The sequence below is a fragment of the Triturus cristatus genome, chromosome 10 (genome assembly GCF_964204655.1).
Source record: "Triturus cristatus chromosome 10, aTriCri1.1, whole genome shotgun sequence".
NCBI lineage: Eukaryota > Metazoa > Chordata > Amphibia > Caudata > Salamandridae > Triturus > Triturus cristatus.
This window is the reverse complement of record NC_140593.1, coordinates 228,416,519-228,436,214: the sequence shown is the minus strand read 5'-3', so window position 1 is coordinate 228,436,214 and position 19,696 is coordinate 228,416,519. Positions and strand designations below refer to the sequence as shown.

At 41.0% G+C, this 19,696-nt stretch overlaps 1 protein-coding gene across 2 annotated transcripts in view; it reads right to left on the bottom strand.

Moving 5' to 3' along the window:
* Positions 1-19,696, bottom strand: part of DYNC1I1 (dynein cytoplasmic 1 intermediate chain 1) — a 1,604,297-nt gene that overhangs the window by 292,211 nt on the left and 1,292,390 nt on the right. For both annotated transcript variants that reach the window (XM_085630867.1, XM_085630869.1), the window contains exon 12: positions 4,744-4,890. In XM_085630867.1, the coding sequence (XP_085486993.1) occupies positions 4,744-4,890 (147 nt within the window). The remainder of the gene's footprint in view (positions 1-4,743; positions 4,891-19,696) is intronic.

The following is a 19,696-nucleotide window of genomic DNA, read 5'->3' as shown; positions in this document are numbered from 1 at the left end:
GAGCTCAGCTGTGTTCAACTCTGCATGGGTGGGATTAGGATGCATAAGGAGGGACTGTGTCTTTGGAGAGACCTGCTTTTTAGGGAGAACCTTTCTTGGGAGAATGTCATTCTGATTGTTTGAGCAAGGTCATTGTTGGACCTGGCTCTTTTTTACAGGGTCACCCCCAATTTTTGCCTTCGGTTTCTGAACCCATTTTTGTTGGCATTAAGGTTCTTTTTTCCTGTTATTTTTTACTTATTGCAAAGGTAATGCCATATCCATCGTGATGGCAATTATATGTCAAAACAGAGGCATTCCTTTCTCATTTTTATTTTATTCAGATTAAATAATAAGCAATTCTTTAATGAATGTGGATTAATTTTGGGCAAATGAATATAATCCTATGCAACTGTAACACAATTTCACTGTGATGGCTTATGCTCAATATAGTACCGTGTATTATTGAGCCTGCTGCAGATGCATATGTTTGAATTCATCATTTGGTGTTGACAGAAGTGCCACTAAAGTTCTCTTTATGCTTAGTGATAATACCAGGACAAATAGCCTAATACAATAACACTGCTACTGTATTAAGAAGTTGTGGTAATACCACTATATTTATTGATTACCACAAGGACACTGCCTGAGTGATAATCTACCCTGACACACATGATATCAATGACAAGATAACAAGTCCATGATGGCAGCACACTGTATCTTAACCAGATACATATAAAGGAATTCGCAAAGTGGGCTCAGGGTCCTCATCTGTCCCGGGACCCCTTAGTTAACCTTTCCAGGCAGCCCAATAGTGTTCTTTATTTTCAGCCAGCTCAGGCTGTCTGGCCAGTCTGGCTCCTGCCTCAGAGGAAGAGAGAATTAAAGAAAATACCTATTAGATTCTTGTTAGATTTAGCAAGGGTACTAACTATTTAAAGTACATAGGCCTAGCCTTGCTGCACAGGCCTTTGCCTTTATTCAGCATGTGACACTTATTGTGAAGTAATAATCGGCATGCTTTAGTCCCTCTGTGACTTCATCATCCTTTTAGAGCTTATGGCAGGTGGTGAGATCACAGCCCATTGCCTACTAAGTCTGAATACTGTCACTCGCTGCACAGGCAGTGCAGAAAACAAAAGAACCCGTCAGCAATGTATGCTTGAACGGGTTTGACAAATTAGTTACAGTGTAACAACATCAACTGTGGGTAGAAGGCTTGATCGGACCACTTGTCTTTCTCCTTTTCTTGCATGTACGCGATGAGTCAATGTGCGGTGCAGAGCGGCATTATATGCTTCCTCCATTTCTGCACCATCCCTGTGGAGCCGATCCTGGACCGGTGCTATAACAGCCTACCTACACCTTCTGTATGCAGAGGCCCAAAATGTGAGACACCAGTCCACCGCACCACATGCAGCAGGCTTGTTCAGCCTGCTAGTCTTTCTGTTTCTCTGGTGCTGACCACCCGGAGAGAGACTGTTTGCTTCATGGTTGGGCCCAGATATAGCCTGGCCAAGGAAAAGCACTGTCAATGATCCGACCAAAGTACTGAGGTTGTGAATGAGCTGAAAATGGATAAAAAAGTCAGAGCTGTTCTGAGCAAGGTGCCCCAAATTCTTAAGATATCCTTGGTTGTGAATGCCAAAAAGTTTGTTGCTTCCTATTTTGATACTTGGTTACAAAAATGAGCGATGACAGTCAGTCAAAAAAATATGAAAAGTTCACTTATTCAATAAACAGATTTGGAGGAGCAGTAGTAGGGACATTTTCCGCGGGCAGGCAGTTACTACATGTGATGAGGATCTTCTCTGCTGATTTCCTTTGGATTAGCATTAATTTGCAAGGTGCTTTTGGTTAGTGTGCATTTCTTGGAGTGTTATTACCAGTTTGATGTTTTATTGAATCAGTTTAAACCTGACAAAATTACACTTTGCATTTATATAGCTTATGACGTATGAGAACCTTTCTTGATTACCATAGTAATTTAAATGATGGCGCGAGTAGGCTAATAATACCCCTTACATTTTAGAATTGTTTGAAATTGCATGGCTAGGGTAGAAAGAAGTGAAAAAAACTAGTCTTTAAGTGCCCTTATTATTTTTCAAAATGATAATTATTTCACTGGTTACTAAGTTGTCACTTTATTTCAATATTCAGGGCATTACTGGGCTGACCTTTCGTTAAAAATATAACGTTATGACACATTTGCTGTTGAGTATGGCTATTCTATAACCTGCTTTGCAATTGTTTCTATTGCTTGTATAATGTTTAGCCAAAAACATTAGACAGACGTCCCTTAACTATGTACCAGGTGTCTCCTTATTTGTTAAGGATATATAATGTGGCTCCTCAAACACTCAAACAAGTCACTTGTGTGATACTGTCTCTAAACAATAAGATACCACCCAACAGATGGTACTAACATCTAATAGAGTACCACACTGAGGTTTCTAATAAGAAGATGATTTGAATGAAGTTGGCACTGATGCTTTCTTTAATATTTTGAATCTAATCTCTTACACCATCCGTTATAGAGGTAAATTTAAATTAGATCTTGATTTTGAAGAAAACAACAGGGACAAACAATGGTTTTAGCATGCACCAGTACAACTTTTCTGAAATTGTTTACTGGAAGAAACCTTCAAGTCTCCCTTTGCAAATGGTTATCTTAAAAATGTCTAAATTTCCAGGAATTGTGATGAGGAGCAAGTCATATGTGTGCAGCTCTACACACTAATTAATGTAATGTATGGGCATATCTAAAGAAGTAGGAGCCCATCATTTGTTAAAAGAATGATAATGTGTCTCTTAACTTGATTTGCATGTGTAGTGTTTTGTTAAGCATTTTTTGTAATGTTTACTTTCTGCGCTACAGATTTCTAACCCTTGATTACAAGCATAGTTCCAATGATAGTCACATGGAGAGAGAACAACTGTGAGCAAGGCACCAAACCTTGCAGATACTATGTTCCCTCCAAGTCCATCTGCTGTTCCATGGTGATGTGGTTCAGCTACAATATTTCACAGGGACGTTAGATTGTCTTTAGGCCCAATGGAGTCTGTTTCTCCATCATGCATAGGGTGGCTGGTTTTGGGTATGTGTCTGGGTCTATTACACATACTCAATTTCCAACCAGAAAACAGCAGTACTTTGGTAAAGGTCAGTGGAAGCTCATCAACAGGGGCAGTGGGATTGTACCCTACTACTTGTGAGCAGTCACATCCTGCCAATGGCTTGCTCAAAATCGAACGTTGACCTAGTCTTCATTGGTAGTGTGCTTGAAAACACAATTCTGCTTTCATGAACTTTCATGCAAACTACTAGGGACCAAGACCGTCCTTCAGGTTCCAGCTCACCAAATTATTACAGCTGGAGGGTAGACCTGATAGGGCTAAACTGCCATCCATCTTCAGACTGCCATGCAGCAGCTGGCAGACGGATCTCTAGTTTGTCCCAGTATGAGGACCCAAGTATGAGGGTAATGTTGTACATCTCACAGTAAACATATTGCACTCTGCTGTGCAGCACAGACTGTCTACTAAAACAGACTACCACTAGGCGCTCATCAAATAGTCCCCATAGGCAACTGCAAGGCTGAGAGAGCGACATGAGCAGGATCCCAGACCAGTCCCAGCTTCATGTAGAAATGAGCGTCCAATTCGCAGATATTGTCTTGTTCGCAGATTTCACCTACGAGCATAAAATGTTGGATATCTGCATATAAATGAGATATCATAATTCAGAAAAATAGGATATGTGGATGTCAATTAATTTATTCATGTAAAAAAAAGTGTGTCATCGGAGTAGATTCAATAAAGTGCAGGAGGTATAGAAGAGTGTCCATGAATATACTTTGTGCACACTGACAATGTTTTACATTGTAGAGATACGCAAAAAGGTTGATGGTAGTTTGTCACGTAAAATGCAGGTTCACATTTACACTTAGAAATAATAAATGTGCAAATTTGTATGAGAAGCCGTTTTAACTGATGAGAAAACTGAAATTCATGCAATAACTTTAAACCTGCTGGTTGTCCACAAAGCGCAATCTTCAAGGTGTAATTGGTAGTTACGCTTTAAAGGCTGGGAATGTAATTTTCTAGGCCTGATGGTCTTTTGGGGAAACAGCAAAGAAAGGTTGGACATTACAAATAATAATTACAAGTATTTTCTACTATGAGGGTTCTAACATTCTTTGTGAATCAGACTCAAAATGTATCAGTGGAAAAACTGGTACATGACAGGCCGACTCGTGGTGTTTGTATTTCATGGCTTTGGTAGTTGTGAGGCATTTATTATCAGTTCAGAGCTGTTGTTTTGATCTTGAATAAGCGTCTTTGCTGCTTCATGGAACCACAATCCCTGATCATCTGAAACTTGAGATATCGGGCTGTTAGGCACTTGATTGATCCCATAATATTGCCCTTTGTATCCAACAGTCCTGGCACACTGGGACTCTTAAGGTCTACATCGGTTGAACAGCATTGAGGCCTGGCGGTCCAAAAGGCGTGCTCTGGCTGCTTTATGAGAACTTGGAATGATCCTGGAGTTTTTTGTGGATGGCTTCTTACTCCTGGGGCTGGCCGTTTCCATCTTGTGGAGTCAATGAATGGACAACTGCGTATTCAGAAGATCAGAGGTTCATTTGTGAAACAATCAGGACATTATGTTAATAAGCCGGTCAATTTACATGTTTGCATTGTTCAGACACCCCTTTCTCTCATTGTATATCTAGAAATGAGAATCAGAGTTTTCCTTACAGTGTGGGCAGCAGCAGAAAGAGGGGTCCGTTGCACAGGCGTTCTTCTATGACTGCGATTATCCCAAATTACAATCTGGCCAGAGTAGGTCCCTCCAACAACAAGGTTTGGATGGAAGCGGGCAAAGCATGCTGACATCACAGAGGACTGAAACAAAAGAAAAAAGGACAAAGTTATTGCCCTTCTAAAATCTAAATGTAAAATTGACAGGTTACATACATGTTCAGATACAACACCAATGATGGGATCCCAGAGTACCAAGTACTGTGAGATAGCACACACATTCTTAAAGATACGAAATATAGTTCTAGTAATAACACTTCCTAACATATGCGTAAGTAAATGTTTTTGTAATTGAATGAGATATTTTTCGCAATATTAGTGCTAATACCATCTTGTTCCGGAAGCGATGAATCATAAAAACGATAAAATTGAAAGAGCACTCAAATTACTCTATGAATGTTTTAATTTGGTGCAAATTTCACATCGCTGCAAGGGTATGCAGGAATGTAATAATCATTGCAATCAAAGAAGACCTCCCAGTCTAATGTACCTGTTTTATTTGATAAGCCAAGGACATTAGCCTAAGGTTAATCATGAATGTATGTAGATGCTGTATTTTGATATGTCCATATGAATCCTGTGATCATGTGACAAGAAGTAGGTACGTAATGGGGTAGGATATACTTGTTCTTAAATTCTACATTCCTTACTAGGGCAGAAAGGGACAAACAATGACCTTGAGGTCTGAGCTGTCATTTCTTGGTTCTGTACTGTTATAAAGTGTTTCTGAGGGTTACTATTCCCTTCTCAGCACCCAATGACAATGCAATGCAATAATTTTCGGGTATGTGGAGTCTTTCAAAACTCTTTGGGGCACGCTGCTGTACCCTGTCAGGCTAACATTGTCCATAAGCTAGGTTAATAGTTAATTTTAAGGGGTCTTCCAAGGTTCCTTCCTGGGCACTCCAGTCACATACATAATCACAATGTTATCAATGTTATTTTTGTCAGTAGGGCACCTTTGTTACAGTTTGATGCCCATGGAATTGACATTTAGTTTTAAGAGTATTGTCTGTGGTCTGGTTTTAACTTAGAGTAGCGAATCACAGTACACTCCATTTGTTGATGCTGGAATTGATTTTTCCTTTAATGTCTGATCAATGTGGGTAGAAATGCATATGGTTTACCCCTTAAGTAATAACTCCTTATATTTTTTTAATACATGTAATTGGCTCTCGATGCGAAATTGTAGCACCTGCATAGATATATCTTCTAATTTGTGTCTATAACCTGCCTTTTCTCTCTTGGAGGTTTTTTAATTTCCATGTTGTACCTTAATCACCCACTCCTACCCCTTTAGGAGCATAAAGACAGCCTGATGGTATCTGAGCCCCTGACAAATGTTGAGCATCCGACAGCTGTTTAAGCTTTTTGGGAGTCCTCCCTCTTCATATACATGAGAAAGCGGATTATTAGTTGGGGTGGATAGGAGTCTACCAACAGCACAGAGCAGACTTAACTTAAAAAAATGTATAAAGCATTTCGAAGGGCAAAAACTGTTTAAAGTCAAGAACACAACAAAATCAAAATGCATCTTCAATTGTTAATACTATATAAGAATGTAATGAACAAAATGGCACAAAAATGACAAAAATGCCATAAGAGGAACCGCAGACATGATTTTAAATTTTTTTAAAATAAAAATAGCACCAAACTGCTTTGAGCACCAACCATGGTCATCTGATTGCTCTTGACTGCTACCTAGGTGTGATGGAAGGCTGACCACGAATGAGCACGGGTTAGATACAGAAATCAGGGTTGCCAGGTTAGAAGTTATACCTTGTCACTTAGTCTCTGAATTTGAAGTAAAAAATCCTAAGCGGGATAAGGCAGCAGGCTGTAGTTGAAAAGGCCACCACAGGGTCAGACAGCTGTCAGACAAGGTGACGGCAAAGCTGTTGACTTTTGTTAGGAATGATCCGAGTAGGAGAAATTAAAAATTTGCGCCCAAGGAAGGTACCTCGCTAATAAGACACTTTTGGCGCCTTTGTCTGGTGAAGATTTCTTCTTTGGACTTATACTTTTCTAGAGCTCAGATTTCTCCATTGGGGCAAGACTGCAAGCTGCAGCTGAACAGGACCCCACAAGGCTGAAGACTCTCTGCGCGACATTCTGCTGAATTGGATTTGCTGCTGTATAAAATCTCCGAGCAGGAGCAACGTGAATCTTTGGCCCAGCGTCACCACACCTTCATCGGATTGACACGCATGGTTGTCCTAATCCTCTGGAGGTCTTTGGAGGCAAAAAGTTTCTATGTTGCAAGTTTCTCAGGATGTGAGGAGAAGAACACTGTGACACAGTTACGCGTCAAGACCTCAGGAACAGCACTCAGAAGCGGGGGGGGGGGGGGGTGTCAAGATTCATTCCCGCAGAAGCTAGCAGTGGGGTCTACGGCAGGTCCAGTTGAGATTGAGTAGCTGGGATTTGGAGGAAAAAGGCTTCTAGTAGCTTGTTCCATCCCTGTACCTTGACAGGAGTCAGCCAGCTGACCCTTGATATCCACTTCTTTGCCATGGGTACACGTGAGAGCAGGTCCAGTCTATCAGGTTTCCTGACAGGTCTCAACATCAGGTACAGTTCTTCTGTCTCCCACAGACTTCTGAAGAGGGTGCCCGGGGGTGCCACATTTATGCCTGGCACTAGCCTGCGGATAGGGTGACTCCTGCCCTCTCCCTTACAAATCGTAAAAAGGATCCCAAGGCTAACCCTACCCACCTTTGCAGCAGTTTATGGGTGTCCTACTGCAAACAACCCCACAGTGCCCCATTCTAGATAACACCAAGATGACAGACATGTCTATCCCTATGCAGAGCTACTGTGCCCTTCTCAGAGATGTGGAAATGAGCAACCCCTCTCCTGTGGTCACTCAAACCAGTTCTCAAGACAGCTTCTCTCCCACTGGGAATGGTGCCTGCCTGAAGAGGAGTACAAAAGAGGTCCTTACCCAGATGTCAGCGAACATTTACCTGTGGCAGGGTAGTCCTCTTTGAAGTTAATCAAGTTCCTGGGCACTGCCCAGATGGTAATCCTTCCAGAGGAACAGACACCTCTTCCCACCCAAGACCTTTGTAATAGCTCTGGGAGCAAGTTCACATTTCATCAAGGGGGCTATTCACCTGCCCTAAGACAGTTGAAGCTCATGCAAATGGGCTCCTAAAGGCTATAAACAAAGAATAAATAACTTTCTAAAATGTCCATTTCCAAAATAACTATTACAAATCTGACTTCACCAGTGAATTGGGCTTTCATTAAATATTTTAAACAGCCCAAACATTAATTTTGTAGCTGTTCCTAGCCGGAAATAGCATTTTTCAATGCAATACTGTATCCCAATGTGTTCTTATTGAACAGCTAACCATGCTTCATTGACAATAGCTTTTGGGGTCTTTTCAATGTAAGGACATGTTTAACCTTAAACATTTACATGTCCTACTTTTAAATATCATGCACCCATCCTTATGGCAAGTAAGGCCTACTTAGGAGTGACTTAAGTTTTAAAAGCAGGATTTAGGCTTGTCAGAAGGGGTTATTTAGACAGGTTGAATTTTCAGTTTAAAAATTGAACAGCTAGCCTATAATGTTAGGCCTGCAGTCATGGTTGCACTGTCCTAGCAGTGGGTGACACAATGGTTAATGAAGTACACTAGTGACATTTAACTTACTTTGTACCATAAACTAAAAACTTATAGATAAGTTAAATATGAGTATTATGTGTATACCAATTCAACATGTTTTTAGGGGTCAGAGTGCATACACCGGACAGCAGTGTCCAAGTGTGCAGATCGCGAAAACCAGCAATAAAATCTAGCAGAAATTGGGGTGACTGTCAGAAAGGGCATTTCCCAAGAATACATAATTAGCTCATAATGCAGCATTCCATATCAGCCCACCCTCCTTATGGAAAACAGTGTGTCAGGACTTACACCCAAAAGAAAAAATTAGAAGTAGTAAACAACAACTTCAATGTGTGGAAACCTCGTCTTTGAATGAGGAGGTTCTTCCTTTATCCAAAACTATTTATTTCCATACAGGCTGTCCTCTGAAGTCACCAAGGCATAACATAACAAAAAGAAAAACAGCACTGTGGCCCTTAGCAAAAGGCAGGATCTAAAAAAATGTATTGCCACTGTTTATAGATTATTTGTAGCTTTTATTGCAAGTCTTTTGGTAAAGTTGTTGAGGCCACAAATCCATATTGTGTACAAAACACAGTACCAAGAATGATTCATTTAAAGGATATTACATGTTACTTTGGAGATCCTGGACTTTATAAGGGCACTCGGCTTGAAGCCTCATTCCTCTATAAGCTATAAGGTCACACAATTGACTGGTACCGTATGACGCTCTTAGAATGTACTGTTGTGATAGTTTACCCCGACATACGTATTCAAATTCCTGTTCCCACCATTAAAACAGCCTGATATCCCTTAGGAATAGAAGTACTTGTGGCTTAGTATTATTTGAGAATGAAAGAATAGTGAAACTTTGTGAACTCATCCTTGAATTGTATGTTCTGAGTGTGCGTTTGGAAAACATGGAATACGTTGTGAAAGGACAATATTCATGCAGGAATTCTACATCTGGATTGAAGATTATACATTCATGTTCTTATTTTTGCCAGAATTTTTGGAAACTGTTTACTTCTTAATGCGAGTTCTGGTTTAATAGAAACTCATTTTTCTTCATCTAAAGGATGGCACCTGATACTAAATAAGTGGTGTTATACAGCTGTTAAAAGCCGTTCCAAGGTTTTAGTAAAATTACAATGGAGAAGGAGTTCAACAGGTGAAATTACCCTTGAAATAAATTACATAGGGTTCAATTCACAAAAAAAGGTCTATATTTATACCTACACATATACTCCTGTTCACTCATAAGTGTGACTTCTGTGAATTCTCAAAGCTTCCCCGATGCCTGAGGTTTTCCCTTAGTTTTGATCAGTGCTTCATTTGTAGAAAAATAAGTGTCAGGGCTCTCATCAGGAGGCCACTGCAGCTTGCACCACACATTGCCCCTGCCATGCTGCCAATGACAGAAACAACACAACTACTATCAACTCCTACAAGTGTGACAATTCAGAGTATTTCAGGTCCCCAAAGATATAACAATGACTTGGGCTACAGGTGATAGTAGTTTTTTAATGTATATTTAATTAATAATGAACTTTAGTTTTGGTCATCTTTAAATTAGCCAGACAGTGGCAACTTGTGGCATACTGTTGACAATTAAGTGACGGTGCTGATCACCGGAAACCACCGGCTCAAATTAAGCACTGGTTTTGATCAATCAAGCTCCCTTTATAGTTTCAGATGAAACGGTTGCCTCTATGCCCACAGCTTTTGATCCTTACACCAGTTTCTGAGTTTGGTCATCAGGAAGGTGAGACTAAAAATAAAAGAACCACTAAAATGTGTGTCAACTAGGTTTTACACCTACCAAAAGTTAAACAAAAGTGCAAAATGAGATGTTGTAGGAAACATGCACTACGATTTTTTTGGGATTAGTCTGAAAGTTAGGGGTCATTTATTTTTTAATGTGCAAATGAGTCTGTAGGTATGTATGGTTGGATGAGTGAAGGGGAGCAGGGGGTCACTGTTCAAGTTATATTGAATGTGATTAATTATCTGTGCTCAACTACATTCAAAATATGATGTATTATATAATAATCTTGAGTCATGTTAAGTTAGATAATTTTGTATTATTGATGATCAATCAATCAGAATTTATACAGTGCGGCTATTCACCCGATAGGGTATCCAGGAGCTTGTAGTTCCCGGGGGGGGGGGGGGTTATTTGAACAGCTAGGTCTTAAGGGCCATTCAGAATTCTGGAAGTGAGGTGATGGTCCAGAGTTGCATGTCGAGGCTTTTCCAGGTCTTTGCTGTGATGTGGGAGGAGCAGCGTCATCCACTTCTGCTTCGGTAGATACGGGGAGAGTTGGCTTATGAAAGGGAGGCGGAGTGTAGTCATCTCGACGGTTGGTGGAAGTTCAGGCGGTGGTTAATATAAGATTATGAAATCGAAATGTTTGTAAAATAAATTTGTACATTTTCTAATAACTAATGATTTTTTAAACAAAATAAAAATGAGAATATGGGTTATTGTTGGACCATAGATACGAGAAACTATAAAGTTAATATAGAAGGAATACAGGTCGTGTGGAGGGAGAGTCTTCCTTGTCTCATTATATATATATATTCCCCTGTTCACTTGTTTTTAAGTGTGCCTTCTGGTAATTCACAAACATTTCCAGCTGCATGTCTGGAAACCTAAACCGGCCAATTTGGACGTAAAACTACAGTGTAAATGCACATTCAAGAAACGCACATTTTTGGGCCTTTTCTCAATGGGCAAACCACTTTTCTGTGGTAGCAGGTACAAAGCTCGGCCCTTGCAGACCCAGCAGGGCAGGAAGACCCCCAACCCTTTAGCCCCCACCACCCCCCAAGGCTCCAGGGGGCCTACATTCACCCACACCCAGTGAATAGCCGAGTGATATTGGAGACTCAGGGGCCCCCACTAAACATTCTTTATGGGGGGGGGGGGGCACTGCCAGGTAGAAACCCTTTCTCCCAGAATCTTTGAGGTATTCCGTTCCTCTTGCCACCCGGAAGAGAATTTACATCAGTTTCATCGTAGAGAGATGTGGAGAACCATAAACATTTGTTTATGGGCATTCAGAAACTGGTAAGGCAAATACTGTTTTGATTCACCAACTCCCCAACATCTGCAAGGAGTTTATTACTGTGTAATTACATACAATATGATGTCAATCATGCAGGGTTAAAACCATTTACACCTGCCAGCTATTCTTTAATACAAACCTTGCAGGTGTAAATGGATCCATTTTCAGTTAGAAACTGAGGTTTATGGCCCGTTAAGATCTTTATGAATCACACCCATGGTGACCCTATTAGGCATAGCTTCCATTGGTTCAGCAGGTGCAGTGGCACTAGAGCCCAGAGCCCTGAGGAGCCAATTGAACCCTGATAATTGCTGTATTTTACTACCCCAACAGCAGTCAAAAGGGCCATCTTTCTTTATTGCACAAAGGCCTATGGCATAATTGCTACGCTACTGCTTGGTGTTTATGATGTAGATAAAGACACAAATACATATAAACACAGATCTGCACACACATTATATTTTATTAGCAAAGACATCAATCAATGTACTACAGAGTTTAAAGTATAGTTCAGTTTTCAAATTATTGTTTTCTAAACATTTTGTTTAATACAAAAGTAAGAATATGACAGAATTCGAGAAAGGGAATACCTGCTGAAAAGTGATGCTCAGTGTTCGGGTGTCATTTATATGAGGGTGCATTATCAGAGGGCCTCTGTGCTAATAATAGAAATACATTGCGATTGTTTACAAAACATTTGCTATTTTCTTACATGGCCTGCAATAAAATGAAACCATGGTATTTGGTTTAAATAGAAACCTAGTGTATCTTGGTTTATTATGAATATTCTCACAGTTGACTATGATAAAGAGGGACCGCAAATAACATCTATTCAGCACGGTTATGAAGCAAGAGAATGAAGTGAGAAGGACAACTACTCTGCTCAAATAGTGCTATTTCTGAACGTAAGCACACGTTTTTTTAGCAAAATACCTACACAAACAAAACCTGTAGAGCTGCATACTGATAAGCGCACAAGGTAACACCTTAGGGGCCAGATGTACTAAACTCTGGTTGCAAAATACTGGCTTCAATTTGTCACCAGTGTGGTATTTTGTGAACCAACTTGTCTACTCATAGGTCAGTTCGCAAAATAACAAATTGCAGTAGGTCGTAATTTAACCTACCTAATGAATATTAATGAGGTAGATCACAATTAGCGACCACTGCGATTCAATACCATCACAGTGATGGCCTGCTGGGGTTATGTCTCAGATTGCTTTTGAATAAAACAATTTGTTTTGTAAATGAAGCCCAGGATGCATTTTTTTAAAAATGAAAAGTTTTACAGCATTTTTTTAAGACACTGCAGTGGTCTACAGTACCACTGCCTACTACTAAAAAAATGTTTTTGTCAACATTTGCAAATGGGAAGGGATCCCTTAGGGACCACTTACTGTTTGCGAATGAATTTCCACTACTATTTTGTAGTCAGTAAACTATTAATGTTGTCAGACTAGATTTCTGCTGCAAAAAATTAATACATCCTATTCCGAATCACGTTTTGGAAGTGGCATCCTAAACACACCCCTTCCAAATACCCATTTGGTATGTAGTGGCAAGCCCAAATCATGATTCTGTAACTTGTAAATAAATCTTAACTTGTGTTTGGTACATACCAAAAGGCAATTTTTTGGGTTGTAAACCATACAATTTTGTGAATCGCACCCTTTGTGACTTTCGAAAAGCCTTAGTACATCTGGCCCTAGATGCAGCACTCAAAACTTTGAATACTAACATTTTGCATACCAATAAAGAACACACACGCTGGATGCTTCCACTAGCCAGAATAAAAACATTTCCTGGAGAAATGCTCTTTTGTCTGCCTTAATTTCCACTGATGAATTTGGCTTAGCACCGTGTTACTTATTTGTAAGTGGTTTTCTATTTTGTTCCATTTTATTTTGGAGCCATCTGTGTGGATTGTGGCAGCTACATCACAAGATTAGCTATGGGTTTTTTAGACGCAGATATAGATTATTGTTTCTGCACTGACTGCATCAAAGTAAATTGAGCAAAATAGCTAACCATTACAACTAAGTAATATTCCATTGAAATGCAGCTTAGAGCGATTTATCACAGACACAAAAACATCATTACCCTTGTGATATCTAAAGAGGATACAGAGATTTCCATTAAAAAGGTTGGCAGCATTTGAGCCCATCACCACCAAACCGCCAAAGGGGGAAATATTGTGATATAGGATGCTATTGCATATGTGCATGAATGTGAACAATGGTTGTCTTATATGACCTATTACTGCCAGTTATACAGTGAACGTACGTGCATCTGACTACCAGTCTCGTACGCATGATTATCCAAAGGGTTCGGATGGTCATGATCTCATCAGCCAAGAAGAGGGGGCTTATAGATGCACTTTGAATGATAGCACTAGTATATTTCTCATGAAGGTGCATACGTGTAGCTAAGGTTAAACTCACTTGACGATATGTCAACTTACATCAAATCATTCCTTTATCCATGTGTAGAAACCTTGTCTTCTTTCTTAATTACAATGGATACTAATATTAGCATCAATCTGGAGGATATTCCTAGAGCCATCAAGTACTTTTTAGGTGCTCTAGCTCCTCATCCAGGGTGCATACAGTGGTCTTGGCAAATAAGAAGAAATTCATATTGTCGCATAACAATTATGTGCTTTATGACCAGGACTTAGTCTATATCACTGCCACAAGCCCCTGCTTCACTCAATCCTTATCGGCCGGACTTTGGGTCACTGGGAGAAAACTATAGCAAGGAATGTTGCACTGGAAGAACTGAGTATGTATTAAGTCTCAAAGATGCACATGATTGAGCAGATCGATCAATATGTTAAAAGACAATCTAGGACAACCTCGTGATCTCATATCAAACTCAGCCCGCTATCATTGTTTTATGAATCACAATAGAGGACAACTATATGAAAACCACAATTTTCAGAATAAGTATGTCCATTAAAGTGCTTACCACTCAAAATTGCTAAAATTAAGCTTTAAGCAGAATTTATCAGGAACAGGATAACATTTTTGGGACTGAAACGTTGTGATGTAGAATCTAAATGCTGAATAGTAATTTCAAAATTTGGTGACAAAATCCACATTATTTCAGAGTCCTTTGAAAACTCTAGGATAGTCAACAAAAATTTCTCTTTTCAAAACAGGACTGTAGCTTCTAGTGAAAAGCACATTAGATTAATCCAGTGAATAGAAGTAGACCAATTATTAAAAACGTTTTGGTATCGCCAGTATGAGAATGGGAAACAAAATGCAAGAATTGACTGGCAAAATGACATGGACTGGTGTATGCTAACTGAAAAGATGATATACCAGAGCAGGGATGCCCCCAAAAAGTGGGAGAAGGTGTGGTCTCCTGAGAGAACCCAGGGAGGGGAAGGGAGCGATCCTTAAAGAAAATGGGATGCATTTCAAAAATAAAAATGAAGAGCTCTCTTTTTATTTTTTTAAGAGTAGGCTGTGGTCCGTGTGACCACTTCCTGCTCCTAAAAAATGTTGGTGCCCAGATTCATAAAGGGGAAGGGATCCTTTGGGGACCCCTTCCTGTTTGCGAATGGGTTACCACCAACTTGAAGCTGGTGGTTACTGCAAATGTTTTGTGACCGCATTCCCGGTCGCAAAACATTCATACATACTAGTGTTATTCAGTATTAGAAAGGGACACCCTAAACACGCCCCCTTGCTAATACCGAATCGCAAAAGCAAAATGCGATTCAAGTAAAGTCAAGTCAAAAAGTCTTTATTGTGAATATTTCATCATAAAAGACATACTAACATTTCATCATATACAGTTTAAAAATAATACAGATATAAATTGACACAATAGGCATAAAAACCAGTTAAATAAATATCACAGTTAAAAACAGCAATAATAAAAAGATATTAAATGTGCAATTTTACAACGACTTGAATATATTAAAACCTGCACCATGATAGTCTCAGCATTATTTGGGGCCAGATAATTAAGGACTAATCCTCCGGTTCCGTAAGAGCCATGCCCAACTAATAAATTTAGCCACACCAGTAACCACAAGACTTGATGTATCAGACTTCAATATTCTGCTGGCAGCCTGCGCTGATCTAACTCCCAGTTCGCGGCATACAGGGCGCAACCACAGCCGTCTTGGTTGGATATACTCTGGGCAAACAAAGAGAAAGTGATCGACTGTTTCTATCATATCCTCACATTGGGGACATTTATCATTACCAGATGTATTCCAACTTTTTGTAAAACAACGTAACGGAAGGGTGCCAAGTCTAAACTGATGATAGAGTTTTCGATCCTGCAGCTTTGTTATTATGTCCCAATATACTTCAAAAAAGGAATCATCCTTGACAGCCAGATATGTTATGGTCAAAGAACTACCAGTTAAGGAAGCAAGGCGCTTAACTTTAACCCATTGCCAATAAGTATCCCTGAAGATCTTTTTCGGGGGGAAAACAGCCGTCTCAGGGTTGGTCCACAACTCACCCATTCCCATGTCAGTCAGAATAATTTTGATTTCAGACAGCCAACTGATTCTATGAGAACCCCCTAGGGCTTTGACTTCTAACAGTGCCTTGGCATATAGGGATAATTCTGGGGTAGTCCACAGGCGTCGCCATAGCGCCAGCGGCCTATACCGCACCATATCCTCAACAGGCTGACAGCCTAGGTCATATAGGAGGGGTATGCGTGAGGATGATTGTGGTGACCCTACTGCAGACCTAAGAATTTATTTTGTGCCACCCTCAGGGAATCCAAATTGCTAAACCCCCATCATTCAGCACCATACATTACCGCTGGAAGAATTTTAGACCCATTTATTTTAATCAGTGGAGCCATAGGTTTAGTTATGGAATGCCTATGTTCTTGAAGTATGGCTCCACCTAATTGAATGTGCTTAAGGGTATAGAGATCAATCTGGGGCTTCCAACTTAGGTTGTCACAAAAAGTGACCCCCAAGTAGGTAAAAGTAGATGTCTGTTCCAAGGTGGCTCCTCCCATTTCGACCCTAGCCTTTACTGGTCTAGCACCACGAAGGACCATAAACTTGGTCTTCCCCACATTTACCTCAAGCTCATGTTCGCGGCAAAACAACTCAAAACGGGACAGAGCTAACTGTAGCCCCGGTCGCGTCTTAGAAATTAAAAGAGTGTCATCCGCGAACATGAGCAGGGGGACATTCATACCAGCTAAAGAGGGTGCGTCTGTCGGGAAGTTTGAAAAATAATTAATAACCCCATTAATAAACAAGGAAAACAGGGTGGGGGCCAGTACGCATCCTTGTCTTACCCCCTTCGACACCTAAAATCTTGCTGTCACCTCCCCTGGTTTTCCCCAACGAACCTGGGCATATGTGTAATCATGTAAATTAATCAACAGCCTCAATAGTTCTGGTGGCATAGCCATCGCCCAGAGGACTTCCCACAGTTTGAGCCTTAGGACAGAATCGAATGCAGACCTTAGGTCCACAAAGGCTGCAAAAAGCATGCCACCCCCAAGATGTACTTCCTTCCAATATAAAAGGGTAAACCTGAAAGCTTGGTCAATGGTTCCGACATGTGTCCGAAAGCCCGCCTGTAAAGGTGTTAAAATGTCAGTTTCGGAAATCCAACTCTGGATACGACCCAATAACAGACTAGCTATAATTTTTTGAGCGGCGTCTATAAAGCTGATTGGGCGATAGTTTGCCGGGGCAGAGCGATCACCTTTCTTATAGATCGGCAATATCTCTGCCCCGAACCAAGAATCCGGATCCGTTGCTCCACCAGCCAGGGCATTAGCTAGAATGGTCAGATAAGGGACCCATAGGTCCTACTCCTGCTTAAATAGGTCTGCGGGAATACAGTCAGGTCCCGGGGCTTTACCACTCGGAAGAGATTTCAAGATTGCCTTTACCTCACTGGGAGCAAACTGTAAAACGTCTTCACCGCTACATGACCAAGTAACACTTTCTAGCCTATCCCTGGACTTAAACTGATTTTCGAAAAAGCTGACCCACTGTTCAGGTTCAACATGAGTTACCGGGTTCATGTCCTGCGGGTTCCTTCCTGAGGAGGTGCCAAAATTGGCACATGTTTCTACCCTCACATGCCTCGTATAACTCGCTCCAACGAGTTTCATCCAATTTTTTCTTGGCTTTTGTTTGGGAAGATTTATACGCAACTCTACAACTCCTAATGTTATCTGGTAGCCTAGATTTGATAGCTATTAATAAAGTTTTACGAGACTCTCTACAACTTACATCATACCAGAAATTTTCCCTCAGAGGTTTGGTTTTACCATTGGCAGGGATGCTTTTAATAAAAAGGGATTTGAGCCCCACAAATAGTTCTCTATGAACATCCGGGATGCTACACTTAATCCCTTCCTCCGACTCACATCTAGTCAGTTTGTTCATAGCTATACTAACCAAATTCCTAATAGCAGCTCGTGCATTAGCATTAGAAGCAATCTTTGGCCAACGAACCCTTCTCTGGTCATTAGTCAGCATAGCATGCGCTAGCACGATACTACCATCATCAATAGGGGAGCCAGTAAAGCTACTATCTGATAGTAACAACGTCAAGGGGTTGTGGTCACTTTCTAACCTGTCAATCACCACCATATCGGTAACAGCCGGCCACAACCCATAATTAACCAAGATAAAATCTATTCTGCTCCCACTTCTACCATTATTAAAAGTCATCTTCCCAGACATGTCCGATTTCGTTCTGCCATTGGCAGCCCTCAAACCCTTTTCAAGGCATAGACCCTTCACATATAAGGCTGCTTGGGTCCATTTCCTTATGGGATTTAATTCCAGCTGGGGGATTCCCCACACGGAGTCCTCAACCTCAGACAGTTTCCCGTCATCATCACCCAGGGGCTCAAAACATGTATTGAAATCACCTGCCACCACCCTATGACCATCTATGGGCACTGTACAAAGTAATTGTTCCAAAAGAAGAACTGTCGGGGAACATTTACCACCTGGAAGACCCCTCACTTAGATGTTTATAATGAGGATATTAAGGCCCCTTGTGGAGGTAACCCTGATGGCCAAAATATCAGGGTTTTCAATCGGAACTTCCACGAGTGAAATGCCCTCGCATTGACGTACCCACATAGCCAGGCCTCCCACCGGTCTACCTCTAGGACCCTTAACGGCTGGTTTGAAGAAGTTCACAAACCCTACACGGAATACACCATATGTCTGACTGGTCGGCAAAAACCACCCAATCGGGTACAGCCAATCTAGAATGTAATCCGGCTATATTCCAAGAGGAAATGATAACATTATGGGAGCCAATTTTTTTGTTCACCGCCTGGTTCGCCAAATTAGAATGGGAAACAGGACAGGCACTGGGTAAACCTTCATATGCGGGGCTTAAAATTAAAACAGATTCTTCTCCTTGAGCCAATGGGTTTGTTTGGACTAATGACTCCCGACATGATGGTACTAAACCTCCTGTTACCCCAGACCAGGGGAGAGCATTACTATCCCTCAGTCAGTCAATATCCTCCAGGGTAGATAGGGCGGTGAAACGATTGTCTAACATAATAGACTCGATAGGCTGCAAGCCCTGCTGGGGGGCATTATGCAGGGCACGGTACGGTCTGTTAAGCATGGCCCTTGCTGGTCTGTAAAAGTAACCTAGGGGTAAAATCATGATCTCATTGGGGGTAGGAACATAATGGGAGGCCATCTTTAAAATATGTTCTACCAATAGCGGGGACCTAAAACTCAATACCACACAATCCCCTGCCATAGACTTTTGGGAGTGGCCAACCCATTTTACCCGCCTAACCATTTTAAATTCCTCAAACAAACTTTTACTAGCCCCGAATTTGTTCCCAAGACAGTACAGAGCTTTATTTTTGAGATTAGATCAATGCTCCCTAGACCTTTCTGGAAGTGTTGGAACATTAGCTAGGATAACTGTGTACGGTGTAGCTTCCGGAGGAAGATGTAAACTTATTAACGCATCAGGATCCTCTGTTTCTTGGGCTACAGGCCTTAGCGTATTCCCCCTTGATTGCTGTTCGGTCGAAGGCCTACTAACAGTATTGGGAGGGGCCATAGACCGATTTGAGTGATCCCTGGATACTGTGGGGTTGTGGGAATTAACTACTTGAGAACTTAGGTCATAATGACCATCAAGAGCCCCTTCACCTATGTGGCTAGCCACTACCTTAGGATTCTGTTCGGGTAGTGATACGGCTAAT